The sequence below is a fragment of the Aspergillus melleus genome, assembly GCF_016097325.1.
Source record: "Aspergillus melleus strain CBS 546.65 chromosome Unknown contig2, whole genome shotgun sequence".
Taxonomy (NCBI): Eukaryota; Fungi; Ascomycota; class Eurotiomycetes; order Eurotiales; family Aspergillaceae; genus Aspergillus; species Aspergillus melleus.
Window position 1 is genome coordinate 5,289,685 of NW_025763371.1, and position 20,182 is coordinate 5,309,866.

A 20,182-nucleotide genomic window follows, 5' to 3' on the forward strand; every position below is an offset into this window, starting at 1 on the left:
GGCAGCGAATAGATTTTAACACACGACTCGGTCTAGACTGAGGTGGTGAAGACAGTATTGAACAGGATCCAGTGGAATCGGATTCATCCTCTTTAGCACACCCTTGGAAATCCTTACAGCACCCTACCCCATACCGTGTTCCCTTCTTAATTTTACACTGATGCTCCACGGAACCGATCCGGGTCTCCACGAAGTGGCCAATCACCCAGTCATTTAGTGCGTCGTCAGGACGTGGCAGGTGGGACAATGAGATGTCCAGAAAGATGGAAAGAAAAGGGGAAAGAAAGAGGGGTTTAAATTCAAATTCAGATCAAAACTCAATACACAATCAAATCAATAGGATAGGTAGACTTCCCCCCTCTGCGACAGAAAGGGAAGCGGAAAAAGAAAAGAAAAAGAAAATCACAATTCACCGAAAGGGATCTGTGCAAGGGTGGGAAGATATCTAGCGAGTGTCAATGGATTTAGCGGGCGACAAATTATGCTCATCCATACCGTACCTACTCAGATTGGGCGATTCATTCGGTGGGCTTTACCTCAGCAGTTTATAAGAGCAGCAGGTGCCCTTTCCCTCCCAGTCACCGGGGCTATTTCTCTTTTCTCTTCTTCTCTCATTTGTTATCTTTGGTTTCCCACAGGTTGACTTCTCCCATCGGGGGGTCGTCTTGGATTTGTTCCTTTTGATTTCTATCGCATGATGCTTCTTTTCGTTTCTGATCGAGGTCCTCATGTATACAAGATCAACTAACCTACCAGCCGCGTTAAACCAACGGAATCTCTGCCCGGGGGTCTGGGGAGAGAACGAGCGGTGCATAGGATGGATCAATCGCATTTGCAAGATGTTTAGCAACTGCAGTCTGATCAACACAATCCGAAGGACATTCTAATTTCTAACAGTTGCTATCACTCCAACCCCAACCCCAAACCACTAACTACCTAAACTAACTAGTAGTTAACCGGCGCCCACCAGTGACTCCAATAATACACATCCTGTTTACCCGCAACTAATACGGGAGCTCTAGGATCGCTGACTGTTCACTGTATACGGGGAATCATTTCTCGGTCCTTGAGAAGATATATTTTTTTCTTTTTTTTTTTTTTTTAAAAAAAAAAATGCGAGCTGCTACGAGCACGATGGACGAGCGCCCAACCTCGCGGCAGTGTAACACTAACGCTAGTCCGAGTCCGAGACGCTTAGCTAATCCCATCCGGTCAGCTGCCAACCTGCCGCCCGATTCCGCCTGCCGAATTCCTCCCGACCTGACTTGAGCTGACTTGCTTCCTCCCCTTCGCTCTGCGACTACTGGTAAAATAACCCTACTAGTGAAGGTTTTGTACGTACCCTTTCCCTTGGAATTTCCGCTTTGCTCCTCACTTTTCTTGTCCTTACCTTTCGTCTCTCTTCCTGAGGTGTCTCGACTCTCGACTCTCATTCCCTCTCTTGCTACTCTCCACGCCGGTCTCCATTCCTCCCCTTCCCACCTTTCCGTGCCTCCACTTTCTTTTGCTTTCAAAGCGATCTCCTTCGCTCCCCAAAGTACAGAGTGGGAAAAAAAAGGCCTTTAAAATAAAATTAAAAAAATATACCAAGAATTAAATACCAGCTTCCGGGGCTTCCCATCAATTCCAACTCGGTGCGGTTTTACCAGGTACGTATGCCTTTTCCTCCCCGCCTCTGCTCCAATGATTGGATTTTGCCTGCTTTCTCCTTCCCACGCCTCCATCGTTATGGCCACGCACCACGACCGGCCACGCACTCATGCTGCGAACCGCGATCTCTCTTTTTGGGCTTATCCATTATCTTTTTTTTCTTCTGTCATTTTATTTTTGTTTTATGTCTTCATTTCTGCATCCTTTGCATTGTAACATGCAGCCTCTATACTGCTGTTTTTCATGACTTCTTCTCCCGCGAGCCGTTGCTTCCCCCCCTCTGCACCGATGCTGATGGGACAGTACTTTAGTACTTCCACTCATTTTCGGCCAACGGCGCGTATGGTCCCGTGACCTCTCCCTCCTCGCACTCTTTCTTGCGCCCTCCAACCGCTGCTATTTCGGGACCGGCTTCCATCCGCTTGTGAGTCGGCACATAGTTATCCAGCCTTGTCGGTATGTACATTATCTCTGTCCCATTACTATGTTGCAAACACTTCTCCCTTCCTGCTTGGTCTCTGGATGTACCTCTCGCATTCTCCCTCCCCTCCCCGCCTTGAGGTCGCGCTGCCTTGGTGCGCTCGTTGTTTGCCTCGCCTCACTCGTGTCGCAGACTCCGAGCGCGACCTAGGCCCGCCCCCATAGTTGACGCGTTCATATCCCATCCCCTAATTGCATTCCATCCATTCTCAGTGTGTTCTTTTGTTGTTTCTGGGATAATGGGTCTTATGCACCGATTTGTGTCGATCGCATAGTGACCGTTCAACCCTGGTGTGTGTCATAATTTCTGACAGCTCTCTTAAACCTGCAGATGGGTTGGTAAAACCACACGACATGAATGCCTGGCTAGCCGACGGCTCGAATCTTCCCAGCCATGACAATGGTGCTTTTCACCAGGCGACCATTGATCCTTCAACAGCATTTCTCCATGCATCCCCCACTCCCGACCCTAACCAATTCCAACGCATGTTCAACGGCGTGCCGCGAAATGTCTCGCCCGGCTTCCACAACCCTAATCAAGTGATTCCGTCCAAACGGCCTCGACCGGAGGATGGCATCTCCATGTCTCCCAGACAGGCGCCGGGCGGGATTGCTGCGTCGCGATCGCAAACGCCTCACCAAGTCCCTTTTCCAGGATACCAAGGACCGGCGAACGGGACTCCGCAATTTGCTCCGCATCCTGCCCAGTATCAACATCTGCAGCAAGGAGCCACTCCAAATGTGACTCAGTCTCCGATTATGCAGGACTTCGATCAACATGGCGTACAAAGGATGGGGACGGCTTCTCCTAGCCCATTTTCGCCCGCGGGTCCCCATGTTGGCCAGCAGATGTCGCCGTCGCAACCGGACCACCCGAGCAGGGTGAACACGCCACAGAACAATTCGTTCATGCCTGGTCAGCCGTTTCCTCAGGGCATGGGCCCGCAGTTCTCGCCGGCCACGGCCATGTCGTCCGCGGCGGTCCAAGCCCCAATGCAAGCGCAGTTCGGTGGCATGCCACAGGGATACCAGCAGGCAATGGCCGCTCAACAGCAACAGCAGCGAATACATGCTATGCAAATGCAGAACCAAGCCCGGCCGATGAACATGAACCCTGCGATGGCCGGACGCCCTGTTGCCGCGGGGATGAACGCAATGGCAAACCCCCAGCAGATGGCGGCCATCAGGCAGATGCAGCAGACCATGTCGAAACCCCCCAATCCTGAAGGGTTCATGAGGTCCTTGCAGAAGTTTATGATGTCGCGGAATATGCCTCTTGACCTAAATCCGATTGTATGCGGTCGTCCAATCCATTTGGTACAGCTTTACGCCACTGTCATGAAATTAGGCGGGTCCAAGAAGATATCGGCTACCAACATGTGGTCCGTTATCGCCCAACAACTCCAGTTCCCGCCGATGCAATTTCCAATGGCCGTGCAAGAAATTCGTGATCACTACCAGCGAAATCTTGCTGCTTACGAGCAGGCATTTCTCAATACCCAGCAGAAACAGTTCGCAGATCAGATGCAGCAGCAGACGTCACTTCCTCGTCAGCCCACTGATCAACCAGGGATGCAGTTCCAGTCGCCCGCTGTCAAACCCCCACAGGCGTTTGAGACTCCGCAGCAGATGGGCCACCCCTCTCCTAGTACCGCCTCGGTATCTAGCAGTGTACAGAACAACGCCTCAAACGGCTTCGCAACCCCGACGCCGGTCAAAGGCCCGAAACAACAGCCTCAACATCGACTCAGCGTTTCGCGCCAGTCTCAACCGCCAGCCACGCCACATGACCCTACTGGACAAGTACCGGCGCAGTCTCCTGCGCAATCTGGGAAGGGCTCTATATCCGTGCCCGGAAAACCCGTCGAACAATTTGAGCAATCTTCCAATATGCCCTTGAAGCAACCCATCGAGGATCCTTTCAAGCCCATGGTTATATCGGAAAATAATCTGCATGGACCGATTGCCGTGGATGAAATGTATCAACTTGGGGAAGACATCTCAAGGCTAAAACCCAATGTTCCTTCATTTGCCGAACTTGGTGTCATCGATATCCATGCACTCACAATGAGTATCAAATCTGGAATGCACGCGGAGATGCGCATGGCACTAGACACTCTGGCATCCATCTCTTGTGAACCGGCGATTCAAATTTCGTTGGACAACTGCGATGACCTGGTCGAAAGCTTGATCGAATGTGCGGAAGACCAGGCTGAGTTCCTTGCTGAACATGCGGCAGAAGTCTCAGATATGATGCTCCTTCCATCCTATGAAGAGATCACCCGAGGGTGCCAATCGGAGTGGACATCCCTGGCGGATACTCCTGAGTTTGGAAGTCTTGAATATGAGCTAGATCGAGCTGTGGATAGACTCATTTGCATTACAACCATCCTGCGCAACTTTTCATTTACCGAGACCAATTTTGGAATCCTCTCAACACCTCCCGTCATACAGTTTATTTCTACCATCATCCGCTATCTGGGAACCCGAAACATGCTCCTGCGAACTCACCAAAATACGTTGGACTTTATGAAGGACACTGTGATTTATCTGAGTAACCTGGCCCATACGGTTCAGTTACCGAGCAAGGAAGAAGCACTCTGCCTTCTACATTTCCTCTTATCCTTTGCGCCATTTCCAGGCCCGACATTAGGATCGGAGGGTGTCATGTTCACGGCTTACAACCCATCCATTCATAAATACACTCCCGCGGCAGTGGACAGTCTGGCAAAGCTACTGGCCCGAGATGAGCCCAATCGAACATTTTTCAGAACGATATTTGTCGGTGATGGTGGAGGAGTCTCTCAGCTGGAGCTACTCACACGGTCATTCGCGCTTGCCATTTGTCCAGTTCCCGACCAGCCTCGGAAGCCTCTTGCTATAGCTGATGCGCGCAAAGTATTCCTCATGCAAGGGCTCTTGGCTGCCGATATCCTCAGCGGATACGCTGATGGGACCCTTGCCAAAGCATGGCTCGAGTCTATCGATGGTTTTGCCATACATCTGCTTCGACTGTCCTGCTTATTAAGTACGGAACGTGTTCCTCCTCCGCAGACCAATACGCGCCAGTCCCATGCTGCAAGGGGACAAGCTGAAGCCGAAGCTTCCGCCTATGGGTCGATTATCAACCGGGGCTTAGCTATTCTACGGCGACTGGCCGAGAAGTCAAAACACGTTGATACGAACTGTGCATTACGATTCCCGTCCGGAATTATCCCCAAGAAAGAAAGCTTACTTGGGGCCCTGTTGATGCCGAATGTAGATCCCGGTGTTGTTCGGCAGTTAATAACATATGCGCGGTTGGCGGACTGATCAGGAATGGTTTGGTTATAGTTGGTTCGATCTTTTCACAATTTTTTTTCTCCTTTTGGTTACTTCTAGCGAAGGCGAAGACCTTACACCTCTCTCCCAAGACGCCTTGTTGACGTTTGTTTCTGTCATGTCTTCTATTCACATCGAGTAAACTATTACATTTTTTATTTTCTCTTCATTTCTTGGTTTACGTGCTTTTTTTTTTTTTTTGTGTCCGGCGCCGGTGGGAAGATTATGAGAGGCGTGAACATTGTGTATCATCGTGGTTATCACTCCTTGTACAATGCTCAATACCCTCGGGTGCAAGATCACGCATGATGTCTAAATGGGTAAATTTCATATCCTGATACATCTCTTTCTTGATTTTCTTGGACTCTTTCGCTATCTTGCAATATCTTCATCCGCAGCTCTCGTGCATCCATTTGAAGACTGCTGATATGGTGCTCTGGGACCAACTTATGGAGTACTTCTTCAACGGGTGAATGGATAGGATAGATTTGATATGAATGAATACATGAAATTGGAATCTGGAGGATGAAGTCTTGAAAATGACCGCGGCGATGGACGGGGGCCTTGTAGCAATTACGATTTAATTGGATACCTTGTTTACACACTTCGCGTACTGTCTTCGCCCATTAAAACCAGATCAATTGTCGAGATTAGCCACAGAATTAGCACAAAAGCAACCGTGAAGTCATTGGACATGTACAGGATACAGAGAGTCGCGCGACAAAAGCAGCAGAGAAGAGATCAGATCAGAGAGAGAAAAAAAGAGATGCCAGAATGCAAAAAGCCAGTCAACACCTCCCCGACAACACGAATGAGACTGTAGAAGTAGAAAAAAGTAGCAGAACACCGGCACAAGAGAGAAAAATAATACACGATAGATGGAAAAATGGGTGAGAAGAGAAAAAAGAATTATATAAGACGGAGGTCTCAATAGCTGGCCCCAACAGGGCCTTATCCCCTCTTTAAACTTTGCGTTTCTCGTCCTTGGTTTTCTTATTTCCTGCCGTCCTTTCTAAACCTTCGTGAGCATCTTTGGCCCACTGCTGGTGTGTGATATTTTGGTATGACTATGACATTATGCCTCTCGATGCTTTTCTTTTTTTTAGGGAGATGGAAAATCGACGGTTTGAAGGTAGTTGCGAAAGACCCATCGGATGGAATTAGGAGGTCAAATGGTCATAGATGGAGCCGTTCCTTTCGATTATGGTGTTTAGAAGTTGCGCTGCAACAGGAACTGCTGGATTTCAGGTTTCCGCCAACCCTGTCATACGATCCGTTAGCCGCACGGAACGGGGTCTGAAAGATAAGCGCTCAGGGGTGGGGGAGAGGGTGGCCGCATACCTTGACCAGAATGTGCCCAGTCAGACGGTTGATGGTAACATCGGGGCTCTGGGGAGCATTAGGATCGCCAGACTCGAGTCCCAAAAACTGTGCCAGGTCACTCCGCAACGCGTCCAGATCGCCTTCGGTTTTCTGGAGCTTCGTCTGTTGCTTGGTACCGCCGGCCTTGGTGATCAGGTAAACGGGAAGTTGGTTGGAGGGTGTGCGACGGATGAAGTAGGGGAGGTTGGTGAGCTGCAAATCGGCCGGCGGAGATTTCGAAGGGGAGTTTTCTTTCAGGGACTGGGATTGACGTCTGAATTGTACCAGGAAGGTTCGGGATTGTTGTGTGGGGATGGCAGAAGGGAGGCTTCGACGAGGGGTTTCTGTAGATGGGTCAATATGGGATTCCTGTCATGTTTCTCATCCGGGTTTTCGCGTTCATTCCGTGTCTTCCGTTCCGTTCCTGAGATACGGAATAGCAAGACGTGATACGGGTTTTTCAATGCAAGATTCGAAGTAAACGGATAGCTTCTACTTACGGGAGTTGACCAAGCTCGAGGAGGAAGATAGAGAAGAGAAAGAGCTACATGTCCCCGAACGCAAAAGCATGGACTGTGAAGAGTTTTGTAGATAGAGAGGCACAGCTGTCGACTGCTTGCGAACAGCCGACAAGACCGGACGAGACTGTAGGAAAGACGCCATGGATAATCAAGAGGGTCGACCAACGAGAATCCGGACCAGGCAAGGGAAGGGAAGAGACGGCGCGGGGGAGGAGGGGGGTTAAGAGCGATGAGGAGAGGCCGGGCGAGAGAAAGCGACATGGACTGACTGACTTTGAGGCTTTCCGGATCTTCTTTGCGCGGAGACCTGCCCCTAGTCCCGGTCGGGTCTAGCGCCTCGACCAGCCCTCCCGCCCACATTTTCGCATCGCCGCACACTGAGAAAGACTCTGGTCTGCGTATCCACGTCCTTCTTGTCCTTGTCGCCTTTTGATCTCCCCTCCCCTCCCCCCTCCTCCTCTTTTTCCCCCTCTCCCCCATTGAAGCTGTTCATTATGGCAGCCAACGTCCCCCCTTCCGCTGAGTCTTTGCTCAGCGGTGCCGCCGCTCACCCTCCCAAGACCGCGGAAGAGATCGCCAACCAATATGACCTCCTGCCCAAGTTGATCCCCTACCTCGACCGCCATCTGGTTTTCCCCCTACTCGAATTCAGCTCCGGCCAGGATGACGACAAGGAGGTCGTTCGGGCCAAATATGAACTGCTCAAGCACACCAACATGACCGACTACGTCGCCAACCTGTGGAAGGAAATCAACGACTCCGACACGATCCCCGACGAGTTTGTGAAGAAGAGGGAGGAGGTTCTCGCCAAGTTGCAACACTACCAGGATGAAAGCGCCAAGATCACCGATCTGCTGCAGGACGAGAGCGTCGTGGGCAACCTGCGCAGCGACAAGGCTGCCAACTTGAAGTTCCTCGAGGAACAGCACGGCGTCACGACCGAGATGGTCAACAGCCTGTACGACTACGGCCGGTTCCAGTACAGCTGCGGTAGCTACGGTAATGCGGCGGAGTTGCTCTACCAGTTCCGAGTTCTGTCCACCGACAACGACAAGGTTGCCTCGGCCACATGGGGTAAGCTGGCCTCGGAGATCCTGACCACCAGCTGGGACGGTGCGATGGAGGAGGTCCAGAAGGTCAAGGACTCCATTGAAACCCGACTATTCAACAACCCCCTGGGTCAGCTGCAGAACCGCTCCTGGCTCATCCACTGGTCTCTCTTCCCCTACTTCAACCATGACCCCGCCCGCGATGTCCTGACCGACCTCTTCTTCTCTCCCGCCTACATCAACACCATCCAGACCAGCTGCCCTTGGATTCTGCGATACCTGGCCGCCGGCGTCATTACCAACCGGACCCGTGTCCACAAGAACAGCAGCATGTACCAGAAGCAGCTGAAGGATCTTATCCGGATTGTCCGCCAGGAGGGCTACGAATACACCGACCCCATCACCGACTTCGTCAAGGCGCTGTACGTCGACTTCGACTTCGAGGAGGCCCAGAAGAAGCTGGGTGAGGCCGAGGATGTGCTGCGCAGCGATTTCTTCCTGGTTTCCGCCGCCGATGCCTTCGTTGAGGCTGCCCGCCACCTGATCTCTGAGAGCTACTGCAAGATCCACCAACGGATCGACATCAAGTACGTCCCTTGAACAATTCGGATACTGTTTGATAATACTGTTTGATAGTACGAGCAAAACTAACGTTCTATTCTCGCAGGGACCTTTCTACCCGATTGGGTCTGAACCAGGATGAGGGCGAGAAGTGGATCGTCAACTTGATCCGCGACACCCGTGTGGATGCTAAGATCGACTACAAGGAGGGCACAGTGATCATGAACCACCCTCCCCAGTCAGTGTACCAGCAGGTCATTGAGAAGACGAAGGGTGCCTTCTTCCGGACGCAAGTTCTCAGGTTCGTTCAGGTTCAGTCTTTCTCCAGGTTATAGTCCCATTAACTAACCCGGTTTTCTTCTCTAGTGCCGCCGTTGCCAAATAAAAAACTATGAAAATACAAACAAGATTCCATATCCCATTGGGCTTCGAATTCAAAAGATGCGTCTTTTTCCGTTCTCCTGTCGGTTCTGTTCCTATTAGTATTCCCCGTGGATTTGCAATTGCGGGCTTTGCTTGATGAGAAAGTGATGGGACCAAGCAGAGTGGCATCAGGCTGGCGTTTTTAGGTGGTTCCACAATTTTATTTATGCTTTATTCGACTTATCTTATTTCTTTTTTTTCATATTTTATTTATTTCCCCCCTTTCATCATTGTGTTCTTTCTGTTTCTCTCAATTTTATCTGTCTCTGTCTTGATGCCACACACGATTTGGTCGACGTTCTTCAAACCAAACCAGACCAAACCTTGTGAGATGATGAAAATACGTATGTTTTTGGGAAAGAAAAAAAAGGGAAAGATAATGGAAAGAATTTCTCCGAAGAGAGAAGGGAAGGGCGAGCATATTGGTTTTCCTTTCCCTTCTCTCTCGATACGATGATTCTTGCCTTCGATACAAAAAAAAAAGCTTTCTGTCTTCTTCCCACGTGGTTGATTGATTGATTGATTAGTTAGTCTATGCTGTTACGAATGATCTATAGAGACGAGTGGAATTCTATCTGAACCCTGAGGCCTTTCTTTTTGCTACTTTCTTTTTCTATCTTTATGATTATATCCTTGATCTTATGGTCGAGATAAGCTATGCCATCGTTTCTAGATTCTCAGAGGATCGGGTTTAGTTTGTCTTCCACACCCTTGGCTCTTTATCATCTAACGCTTGTATTTCGGGGGTATTTTATACCGATAATCAAGCTCCTAGCTATGTGCCGGTCTGGTCTATAAACTGAAGATTATGATGGTGAGTCCGACAGATTACTTGCTTTTCTCTTTCTTTGCGTCTAAAAAACAGCGCCGATAACGATGAGCCGTGAAGATAGGGACATATCGGACATGACTTAGAAGAAACAACAAATCAAAGCAAGCAAATCTGCAATCGGACGGACGAGACGCTACTTTTAATTGGTTGAGACTTCATTCACTTTCGGAACTAGGAATTGTATGTAGTTGTGTAGTATCGCATCTGCTGTTGAAACAGGGCATTGGGAAATGATATAGGAGGGTAAGAAAGACAAAGAAGTAAGGTAAAGCAAGAAAGACAATGGAGCTAGCTTAGCTTATTGGGATATATTCATCGACAAAGGGAATGTGACCGGAAAATGAGAGCCAACTTATTCTCTTAGCAGCTCCCTGGACGGGGAATCACATGTACGAGAACGCTCAACGTAAACACAGGGATATCGTTGATTGGAGAGAAGAGCAATGAAATGTGAAGGAGAAAGAAGAAGGAGTAAGGGGGAATGAAGAAAGACATTCCGAGGAAAATGTAAAGAGAGAAAGAGGGGAGGGGGGGGGGGGGGGGTAAGAGGAAATGGTAGGTATATCATCGCCCTCGTCGCGGTTCATGTTCGACTGCACACCGTCGACCTGAATTCCGAACCGGCACGATCTCATTGATATACGGCTCTGATTGCCTGCTGGAGCGATCGACGATAGAATCACCGGCCATGCGAAGAGACTCCTGTCGTTCGTATTCTCGGGACATCACTGCGAGGTCATCGATTTGTTCCTGTACATGATGGGTCAGCTATATCAGTCCACATTGATGCCCATAGATCAGATATAGGAAAGGGGCAGAGACCCGAGTAAGAGGTACGCCCACGATGAGGTAACCTTCGCGCCCCTTAGAAAGGCAAGATCGATTGTTAGGGACTTGTTCCTTCTTCATGCCCTACGTCGGAGCCGACTTGGTGGATTGTATGTACCTGGTAAGTATAGGGTCTGACCGAGGCGGATGGGCCTAGAAAATACTGTATGTGTCCAAGCACAATATGTCGAGAAAGACCGTATCCTGGCAGCCAGTATTGCTGAACCTGGGACATCTTCATTGACGAGATCAGGCTTGGGTTGATTGATTGGCCTAACAGGCGTATGATCTATATAGATGTGTTGAGACGTGATAGGAAGAAGGGTGCCACAATGATGATAGCCCTAGCTGTAAACGAGCATCTACGAGAGACTAAGAAGTATAAATATCCATCCTGGTACTGCTCACGCAAGGAGACCATTAACGAACCTGAAAGCACAACAATAAGGTTATCGCTGTATGTGGATTTGCCGTTATGAAGATCTGGAAGCCTGTATGCTGGTCCACTAATTAGCTGGAGACGGCCGACGCTTAAGGATGAGTAAATCCCCATGAAACAGGCCAGGAAGAAAGTTTCCTGGCTCTACCACACCTTAGAGAACCAAATATGCCATGGAAGACCCCGTTAGGAGCAGGGAGAACCGGCTGGAAGACCATTTCGGTTGCTGTTTATGTCGGATCCCGGCGAAACCGCCTCACTCTTTCATCCAACCCTTTCGCACGGGGAAAAGTGAGGCTTGACCTTGACAGAGACTAGTAGCTTCCACAAATCGACGCTGCCGAAAGGAAATGCCAATACGTCCGACTCTGATGCGCCCGGAGTTATCGTTCCTGTCCTCTTGTCTTCTTCCCAGTCTTGGCTGATTCTGCGGTGAACATGCAGCCTGCGAGGATTGGTCTGATGATGGCGTGGCTCCATGGGCTGAACGCGGAAGGAACCTCTCTTCGTAATCTCCTGCATGTCCCCAGTCTCTTAGATTAAACGTATTTTCCTTCTGAGTCCAGATTTCATGCATCTCGAGATCCCAAAAGATCCCCGGGCATACGTCTGCATGGAACCGGAACGATAGCGAAGGCGCACAAAGGGTTTTTTTCTCTTTCTCTTTTCTTTCTTGTTTTGGCCCCTCCAGTATTGATTGTGTGAGTGCTGAAGAACGCTAAGTATATTCGGTCGGAATCCTGTCAGCATGGCAACGACTTTCTCTTTCCTTTTACCTTTATCATTTGCTCTTCTTGTCTTTTCTATTCGTGTAATATTTTACTCACTGCCATTGTCTCTCGGGGGATAAATCCATCGCCCCGGACACCCACAACAATTCTCGAAGTTTCATGTCTATTCTTAGATAGACACGCACGGTATAAGGACAACCAGATTTTTCCATAGATGCGTTAGCTACGACACCGTTGTCTTTGAAATTCAGACACCTGTACTTTGTGTCCTGCGGCGGGGGTGCAAGTCCCTTCGGTCTTGTTTTAAATTGCGCAGCCAATTGATAGTGACGCTTACTCTCAAACCAGTGCAGAAAAGCTTTTTCTGCTTCGGAATGGACTGCTGGCTGCAAGAACTTACGATATCTGCCTCGAGTCCCGTAGCCAAGGCTGACTGCAGGTGCGTTTGCGAAAACTTTTCATCCACTGTGCTTGACTTTGTGATGTCCGATGCGCAAGTTCAAGCCTTACCACCAGCGCTGCATAATATTCTCCATCTGGAGAGCGAGCTGTCTAGGAGTTTTGGGAATCACGATGGCACATCCGTGATGTAGCGGGCAATTCGCTGGCGTGGGACGGGCCTAGACTGATTCAGCCGTTATGGTAGATCTGCACGTCCGCGTGGAATGTAATAGAATGACCGATGTCGGCGGTTTCCCTTCTAGGGGCTCGAATGTGAGGCGGCTGCTCAGTGGTCTCGAGCACTCGTGGGAAACATGTCGAAGTAGACGAGTCCAGAGGATACCATCTTAGCACAATTGCAATTGGTAGGATGTGCCACGCATTTCGAGCGAGTGTACTTTGCAGTAGAAGGAGAAGAACCCCTGAACGGAGCTGAGAGAAGCAAACTTCACCTGACTCGCAGTGCAGCAGGGATTTCGACCTCGAAACTTAGTTGATCGGCCATGGTGGCTGCTGAACCGCAGTTACTTATGCCTAGTGACCCAGCGTGACCGAGTCAGGAAGCAAACAGAGAGTTACCAAAAAGATACCACCGTCAGAAGTTTGTCGTTGCATTGGAGCAGGATCGCCGCGTATGGAGACTGATGCATGTGAGAGGTCAAAATCGCAGCATATTGATCTGATCGACGGAGGAGATGTTCGGATAGAGTATGAGACGGATTGTTTCTTTAGGCGGGACCCACTGGAGGCGGAAGGCAGCCCTGATGGATAAAGTTTCAGCTGACCAGCTTCGTTCATACGAATGTCAAAAGCCTCGAGGAGGCGAGAGTGAGGCGCGGAGGCAAAGTCGAAGATAACAAGGAGTGCATCAGACGCGGAAAGAACGAAGAAGCAGGGCGAACGACGGAAAGAAAGGCAAAGGCAATCTAGCAGCCAGAATTCTGAGGCCGAAAAAGAAAAGAATAGTCGAAAGCGATCAGGATCAAAGCTCCCAAGGATCGACATAACCAAATGGAGGATTAGAAAAAATGCTCCGTGTATTATTGTCTATTTCTTTTTCATAACTCATCCCATAAACATTCACCGAACGTCCCATCACGATAATTTTATTTCACAGAGCCACCATCGCCTTACTGGGGAGGAACATACGGGTGTACAAGCATGTCGCTGAATCTGTGGAAGAGGTTAGCAATCAAGATCATCTCGGCGATTTTGGATAGATAGCTGACTTTTCCAATTTCTCCTTTCCTCGAACTTCCTCAACAAGCAACGGCATCCTGACGACGTTGAAATCTTCGTAAAGCTCCTCGATCTGCTCGAGGTACTTCTTCTGCATCTTCCTTCGGGCATTGCACTGGTCACAGTCACTTCCTTGCTTGGGGAACAGAAGCTGGTTGACCACGATAGAGTGCGTATCGATGTTGTAGCTCGTCAATTCCTGGATCATACGCTCGGTTTCGTAGAGGGACAGGAACTCGGCAATGCAGACACACACGAAGGTAGTGAGGTCGGGGTTCTTGAACTGCGTGTTGACCTCGCTGATCGTCTCCCGGAGAGATTCCATCTTCTGCAACAGCTCGTCAATGTTCTGACCACCCGGGAGGCCACCCCGAGATCCAAGGATAGAGTTCAGCATCGGTCCGAACTGAGAAGACAGCTGAGAGAGCTTCGCAAGTGCTTTCTCGAGCACCGTGGGGAATTGGAGGAAGCGAAGCGTGTGACCAGTCGGGGCAGTGTCGAAGACAATAACCTCGTAAGACAAGGACTTAACTTGCTTCAAGACCTCAGCGAAAGACATGGCCTCGTCGACACCGGGGATCTAACAGCTGTTAGCGTTGGTCGCAACTGGTGACCGCATCAATGGCCGACTTCCTAGTCACCGGTCAGGGGCACCGTACACTGAACGCTAGGTCCTGCATCATGTTTCCAACGCCCAGTCCAGCCAGAGGGTCATCGCCTTGCCCTTCACCGCTGGCCAGCAGATCCTGGATGCTGCCATTCGGGTCGATCTCCATAGCACTGAGATTCGTGTATCCATCCACCAGCCGGGCTTCCTTTCCAAACTTCTGGCCGAACGCATCGCTCAGGTTGTGCGCGGGGTCGGTAGAGATAAGCAGAACGGACTTGCGGGCCTTGGCGAGTTGAATAGCGAGAGAGCACGATGTTGTCGTCTTGCCCACACCTCCCTTACCACCAACAAAGATCCAGCGGAGAGTGTCTTGGCTGACAATCGACTGGAGCGACGGCTCCATGAGATCGTCGCTCTGCACGACGGCGGTAGAGGACATTTTCGAAGATCGGATCAACTGATGGGATTGCGGAAAGGGTCAGCTATCTGAGCTTCAATTTAAAGAGAGAGATTCCCCGGAATTATCAGCCACTTACCGCTTTGACAGAGGGTGATAGATTTACCACGTATTTATCCCCGCAAGTTCCAAAGGTTTAGAAGCTTCCGGAAGATCGACCGTTTTTCGCCTAGAAGTCACCAGCAAATAAACTTGGTAGAATCACCGCCACCTTGCACAAATGACAGAAGGCTAAAGGATGTCGTCAGTCAAACGCGATGCGACAGTCGGGCTGAAGCCAGATTCCCCGACGCTTGTGTGGGAAGGCCGCCGTTCCCTGGAGGCACGTGCGGGGCTGATTGCCTGAGGCGACCACGAGATGTCATCCATCCTTTATCGCTATCGATCCCATCCTTCATCATTCTGATTTCAGGGTCTATGCTATGGCTCTATGAGGATCTGGTCATCTTCAGCTAAACCCTGGCACATTTACAGGACATATGCAGTGCCGGTCCAGCAACGCAAGGCACGCAGACACAGTTATCAGAAGTGTCTGCCCCACCGCAGGTATACTCCGGAGTGATTGAGCAGCTCATCGGGGTCCTCCGATGCATCAGGAGCGGAGGTAGAAAAGGGCCCACGGACCTACAGACCAGAGATCAATTCCCACAGTTAAAACAATCCTCCTCTTTTCTTAAGCTCCTTTCTTGAACACTCTCCCATCGTCCCTTACCCTTTCCCGTTCTACTTACTCCTTGATGGACTTTGGGTCAAGAACCCCGTCGAGCGAGCAATTGGGAAGAATCACAGACCGACTGGGCCTCTACCAGAACCAGCTTCTTTCATCCTCTAGCTCCTCTTCATCACCATCTTCTACGCCAACAAACGTGTCCTCCACCCCGACATCATCCTCAATGTCTCGCGACCCAATCACCTGCCACGTCCTAAACACACTGACGGGCACGCCCGCAGCAAGCCTCCCGGTGACGTTGACTCTCCTATCCGGAGCGTCGACCGGCCAGACCAGCCCTGTCACTTTCCGCGCCACCACCGACGCAGATGGACGCGTGAAAAACTGGACAGCTGAAGCGGCCACCTCGACGACCGTTCCCGCCATCCTGTCCGCACTGCCGGCCGCGGACAGCAAGACGAACTGGTCCGTCCGATTCGACGTCGGCCCGTGGTATGAGGCACAGGGCGTCGAGAGCTTCTGGCCCGAGGTGGAGGTGAAATTCACCGTGAAGGGTAGAGGTCGCGAGGGCGAGGAGGGCTGGCGGCATTATCATGTTCCGGTGCTTTTGGGACCGTGGAATTATTCGACTTATCGGGGGTCGTGAGAGCTGTTGACCGAGGGGTCGGAGGGAGGTTCGTTGCGGAGACTTTGCGAGTCTATCTTCTTGGAGTCGGTCAATGTCGCTATTGTTCTAGTTTAGGCGATATATAGAATACGAATTGGAGATCTACATTCAGATTGAAAGAATCGAGACGTATGATTAGATTAAAACTGATATTATGAATACTCATACAGAGACAGAGACTAGCGCCCTGTTCATTGGGCTCTCTTCTTAACCTGATCAATTTCGTCATCGTCAGATGATTCCTGGTCCGATTCGTTCTCATCGCTATGAGATTCCGCTTGCTCTTCGTCCGTCTTAGTATCTATTTCCTCTGGCTCTTGCGTCTCTTCAAGACCCTGCTGCTCTTTTTCATCTAGCGTCTTACGTGCCCATGCCTCAACATTAGCAACGGCGTCCTCCGGAGAACTCTTATGCCGAAGCAGAAAGCCCTGGATCTCAGCCGGAGAGAACGTGTACTCTGGTATCTTCTCGCTGAAAGCCTCAGCAAGCTCCTCGATGTCTGTAGTAGCTGAAGGGCTTGAAGAGTCCCAGACAGCCAGCTCCTTTGACTCAGTAGCCGGGACAATCTCACTCCGACTGTCATCGAAGTTCATATCAATGTTCGTCTGGGGCTCGTTAAAGATATTCTGGAACATCTCCCTTGCGAGATACCGACTGGCCAGCTTGAACTCGAGTTGGTAGTCGACACGACCGGGTCGGACGAGGGCCGGGTCGAGATGTTCGTGGTGATTCGTGGTCATGATCAGCGCGCGGCCTTCCTGGGCGGCCACGCCGTCGATGATATTCAGCAAGGCTGATAGCGACAGGCTGCTCTTTCCCTTTCGCTTCTTTTGGGTCTCCGCGGTGCGCCGGTTCGTGACTTCGTTCGAGTCGATGTCTTCGAGAAGCACGAGGCATCGTCGCGGCAGGTCCTGGAAGAGCTGGGCGAGCGCGTCCTCGGTGAGTTGCTGCGAGTTCAAATTCAGAATATACACATTCAACCCGAGGAAACCGGCCGCCGCAAACGCCAGACTCGATTTACCCGTGCCGGGCGGGCCATAGAACAGGTATCCTCGGCGATACGGAATGCCGCGATCGCTGTACCATCTCATCGTCGCCGGGTGCAGATACTGCTGTACATCCTGGAGGAAGGCATGTTTTTCCTCCCCCTCCAGCAAAACCGTGGACAGCGGTCTCGCCGGGCGGGAGATCGATCGCGTCCAGGTGAATTCGTTATCGAACGCTCTCTTCGAGCCGCGGTAGATGACGGTCTTGCCCTTTTCCTTCTGCGAGAACTCCACGCGCGCCTCCAGCATCAACTGCTTCAGCGCCGAGGCGTCCCAGCCCAGACACGAGATCCGCAACTTCTCGGTACGCGTGTACATCATAGCGTTGTGCTCCTCGACCTCGCGCGTCAGCGCCAGATGCCGACCCATGAACTTGAACCAGTGCGTGCCGGTCGACGGCATCCACATCAGCGGACGGGTGTTGGCAAACGACGCCCTCCATTTGGCGTCGTCGATGGTATCGTCCGGATCGAAGTCATCAAGGCCGCCTTCCTCGTTGGCTTTTTCGTTGTACCAATCTGGCTGGCCGCTTGTGAGGGACGTGCTGGCGATGAGGTGGCGCTTGTTTTCGTTAAATTGCTGCTTCGTTAGCCAGTACATGAGGTAGTTGTATGCCTCGTCGTAGGAGTGGACCTCGATGCTGGAATAGAAGAGGTGCAGCGGAAGAGTGCCGTATTGGTCGAAGAGGGCCTTTGCGATGAACGATCCCACGGCGAAGGAGGAAAGGAAGAAGAACTTCCCATAGGAAGAGTCCGTGTTGTATGCCATGATGCGACCTCTACCACTGTTCTCCAACTGCTTTGGGGATGTGTGTAAAAGATGAGGCTCATCTTCCCTGGGGAGTATTAATATGAATAGGCAGCCTAGTTAGGCATCAACGTAAGCAACGGTGACACAGGGTCAGCCTTGCATGGTGCACGCCACATCCATGGAGGACGCTGATGCGGGAGCTGGTGCGGTTCTACCTGTTGTTGCAGTTTAGCACTGCTAGTAGTCTGCAACCTAAGGATTGAACGGACGATTAAGCTAAAATAAACGACGGGCTCTAGGCAGGGATGCCAGGAATATATGTAGATTTTGACGGACTGCATTATGCACAGTGGTATCATTCTACATGAAGGGTCTTTTAGGGGATTTTTTAAGGTTTCAAACCGAATTTCTTTCAGCCTGCCAGCTATTTATAGCCTAGCGTAAGTTAGCACAGCGTTGGGGATGTTTTGATCTATGTCTCGGCCCGAATCTATATTCTCGATTCTTGTACAGCGATTATCCTAGGAATTCCCATGCAGAGGCTCAAGAGACGTGTACTCAGGGCTATTTGGTTGATATGACCTATTGACACATCCCGGTGCGTACACTAAATTTGAAGGGTCATTCACAGTGGGGTTGAAAAGCGAAGCTAGATGCCACGGAAGTCTAACTTACTGTACTCCGTATAGTTAGTAGCTACCCACAACAAAGTTGACGATACTACGGAGTAGAAAAGATGGCCAAGAAAGTCCAGCCAGAATGATCAGGCTTCTTCGAGATTGACTGGTTAGATCTGGGGGTTTAAGAGGTCATTCGTGCCGTCCTCACGTAAGCCTACTCCGTATGCACACTTCTATATCTATACCCGGGATATATTGCCGGAAGACGCACTTGTTTCCACGAATAGAAGGGATGACAGGACGACTGCAGGCCATGGAGTGAAATTGCCCTGTTAGGACTAGCATTGTTGCTCTTGGTTGCTCTTGGCAGGATGGTTCGGTGCAGAATAAGGAATTACCTGGACTAGATAGGACACCATCCAGTAGGGTATTTTAGCAAGATTATAATTGTATGCACCTTGTCGTCAACAGATGATAATCCCAGAGAAAGACAATGTATCAGAGACTACATACACCGTACAGAGTTGATGGAATTGGTACCGTTTAAGGTAGAAACAACCGACACGGAAGGGCTGAGTTGAAGCATGACAGAAGTACTGTGTAGAAGAACACCACCTCATCTAACTCCAACTAGCAAGTACACCGCTATCAGAGTGCGGAGAAGACTAAGTCTAGAGTTCCCAGCAAAAGCAGCCACATGTCCTCGGGTGATTAGGAGGAACATCACGCTACTGCCTGATCGGGAGGGTTCAGCGTCCAGATTGTGGTCGATCTCTCCGGTGGCAATCCCAAAGGGCCAACGAGAGTGAGCCCGGCCTAGTCACGTGATGCTGGACCACGGGACGAAACGTCCCGGCAGCATTGCGTCATCACCGCCGGATCCAATCAGTATCAGTCAATTGTCCGAGAACAAACCAACCCCCCCTGAGAGATGGAACCGGTCACCCCCCTAAACCTGCTGGATGATCGTTTGCCTTAGGATAGATGAATTCAATGGCTGCGATAGAACTTCCCTGAAGTATCCGGATGTGAATAATCTTCGAGGAACTTACTAGGAAGTTACTGTGAACACTGTACTGTGTACTACAAGTACTCCAACGGCAGATCCAACGCGGTCTGTCCAGGGCGGGGACCCGGAAGGATGCCCGTGAGTGGCTGGCCGCAGTGGAGCCGGCAAGCTGTCGCGAGTGGCCACCCGGCTGGTCCGACAGCCCAGGGAAAAATTCCTGTCGTCGTCACCGTGATCTCATCCTTTTCTTCCTTTTTCTTCCGTCGCACAGTCCAGATGGGGTAGAAGCCATCTTTTATTTTATGTTATTTTATCTATTTTTCTTTTTTTCTTTTTCTTTTTTCTACGATAACAATTACTGTGTAGTAATATTCTGAAATCAAAATTCTATATTCTACACAGTATCTATTTGTTAGTGTGTAGAAAATTGCGTTAGTCATAGATACGATGGTCTTATTGTTCGACAGGATTTTTTC

General features: G+C 50.4%; 6 protein-coding genes across 6 annotated transcripts; 3 read left to right on the forward strand and 3 right to left on the reverse strand.

Moving 5' to 3' along the window:
• Window positions 1-1,254: 1,254 nt before the first annotated feature.
• Window positions 1,255-7,621, forward strand: LDX57_004686 (putative ARID/BRIGHT domain protein (SWI1)). Its single transcript, XM_046086358.1, has 3 exons — window positions 1,255-1,649; window positions 1,962-2,106; window positions 2,462-7,621. The coding sequence occupies exon 3, from the start codon at window positions 2,485-2,487 to the stop codon at window positions 5,440-5,442; it is 2,958 nt and encodes a 985-aa protein (XP_045942321.1). The 5' UTR covers window positions 1,255-1,649; window positions 1,962-2,106; window positions 2,462-2,484; the 3' UTR covers window positions 5,443-7,621.
• Window positions 6,662-7,476, reverse strand: LDX57_004687 (mitochondrial 54S ribosomal protein mL49; the record flags this gene model as incomplete). The annotated part of the gene is made up of 3 exons (XM_046086359.1): window positions 6,662-6,712; window positions 6,793-7,157; window positions 7,314-7,476. 3 exons carry the CDS (start codon window positions 7,474-7,476, stop codon window positions 6,662-6,664), a joined length of 579 nt encoding a protein of 192 aa, XP_045942322.1.
• Window positions 7,622-7,686: 65 nt separating the features above from the next.
• On the forward strand, window positions 7,687-9,045 carry INT6 (eukaryotic translation initiation factor 3 subunit E). Its single transcript, XM_046086360.1, has one exon. It carries the CDS (start codon window positions 7,829-7,831, stop codon window positions 8,981-8,983), a length of 1,155 nt encoding a protein of 384 aa, XP_045942323.1. The 5' UTR covers window positions 7,687-7,828; the 3' UTR covers window positions 8,984-9,045.
• Window positions 9,046-13,768: 4,723 nt separating this feature from the next.
• GET3 (ArsA family ATPase) lies at window positions 13,769-14,926 on the reverse strand (the record flags this gene model as incomplete). Its single annotated transcript, XM_046086361.1, has 3 exons — window positions 13,769-13,811; window positions 13,868-14,457; window positions 14,537-14,926. The coding sequence occupies 3 exons, from the start codon at window positions 14,924-14,926 to the stop codon at window positions 13,769-13,771; spliced, it is 1,023 nt and encodes a 340-aa protein (XP_045942324.1).
• Window positions 14,927-15,681: 755 nt separating this feature from the next.
• LDX57_004690 (hydroxyisourate hydrolase) lies at window positions 15,682-16,260 on the forward strand (the record flags this gene model as incomplete). Its single annotated transcript, XM_046086362.1, has 1 exon — window positions 15,682-16,260. The coding sequence occupies one exon, from the start codon at window positions 15,682-15,684 to the stop codon at window positions 16,258-16,260; it is 579 nt and encodes a 192-aa protein (XP_045942325.1).
• A 212-nt stretch (window positions 16,261-16,472) lies between these two features.
• On the reverse strand, window positions 16,473-18,095 carry LDX57_004691 (BCS1 and AAA domain-containing protein; the record flags this gene model as incomplete). Its single annotated transcript, XM_046086363.1, has 1 exon — window positions 16,473-18,095. One exon carries the CDS (start codon window positions 18,093-18,095, stop codon window positions 16,473-16,475), a length of 1,623 nt encoding a protein of 540 aa, XP_045942326.1.
• Window positions 18,096-20,182: the final 2,087 nt, after the last annotated feature.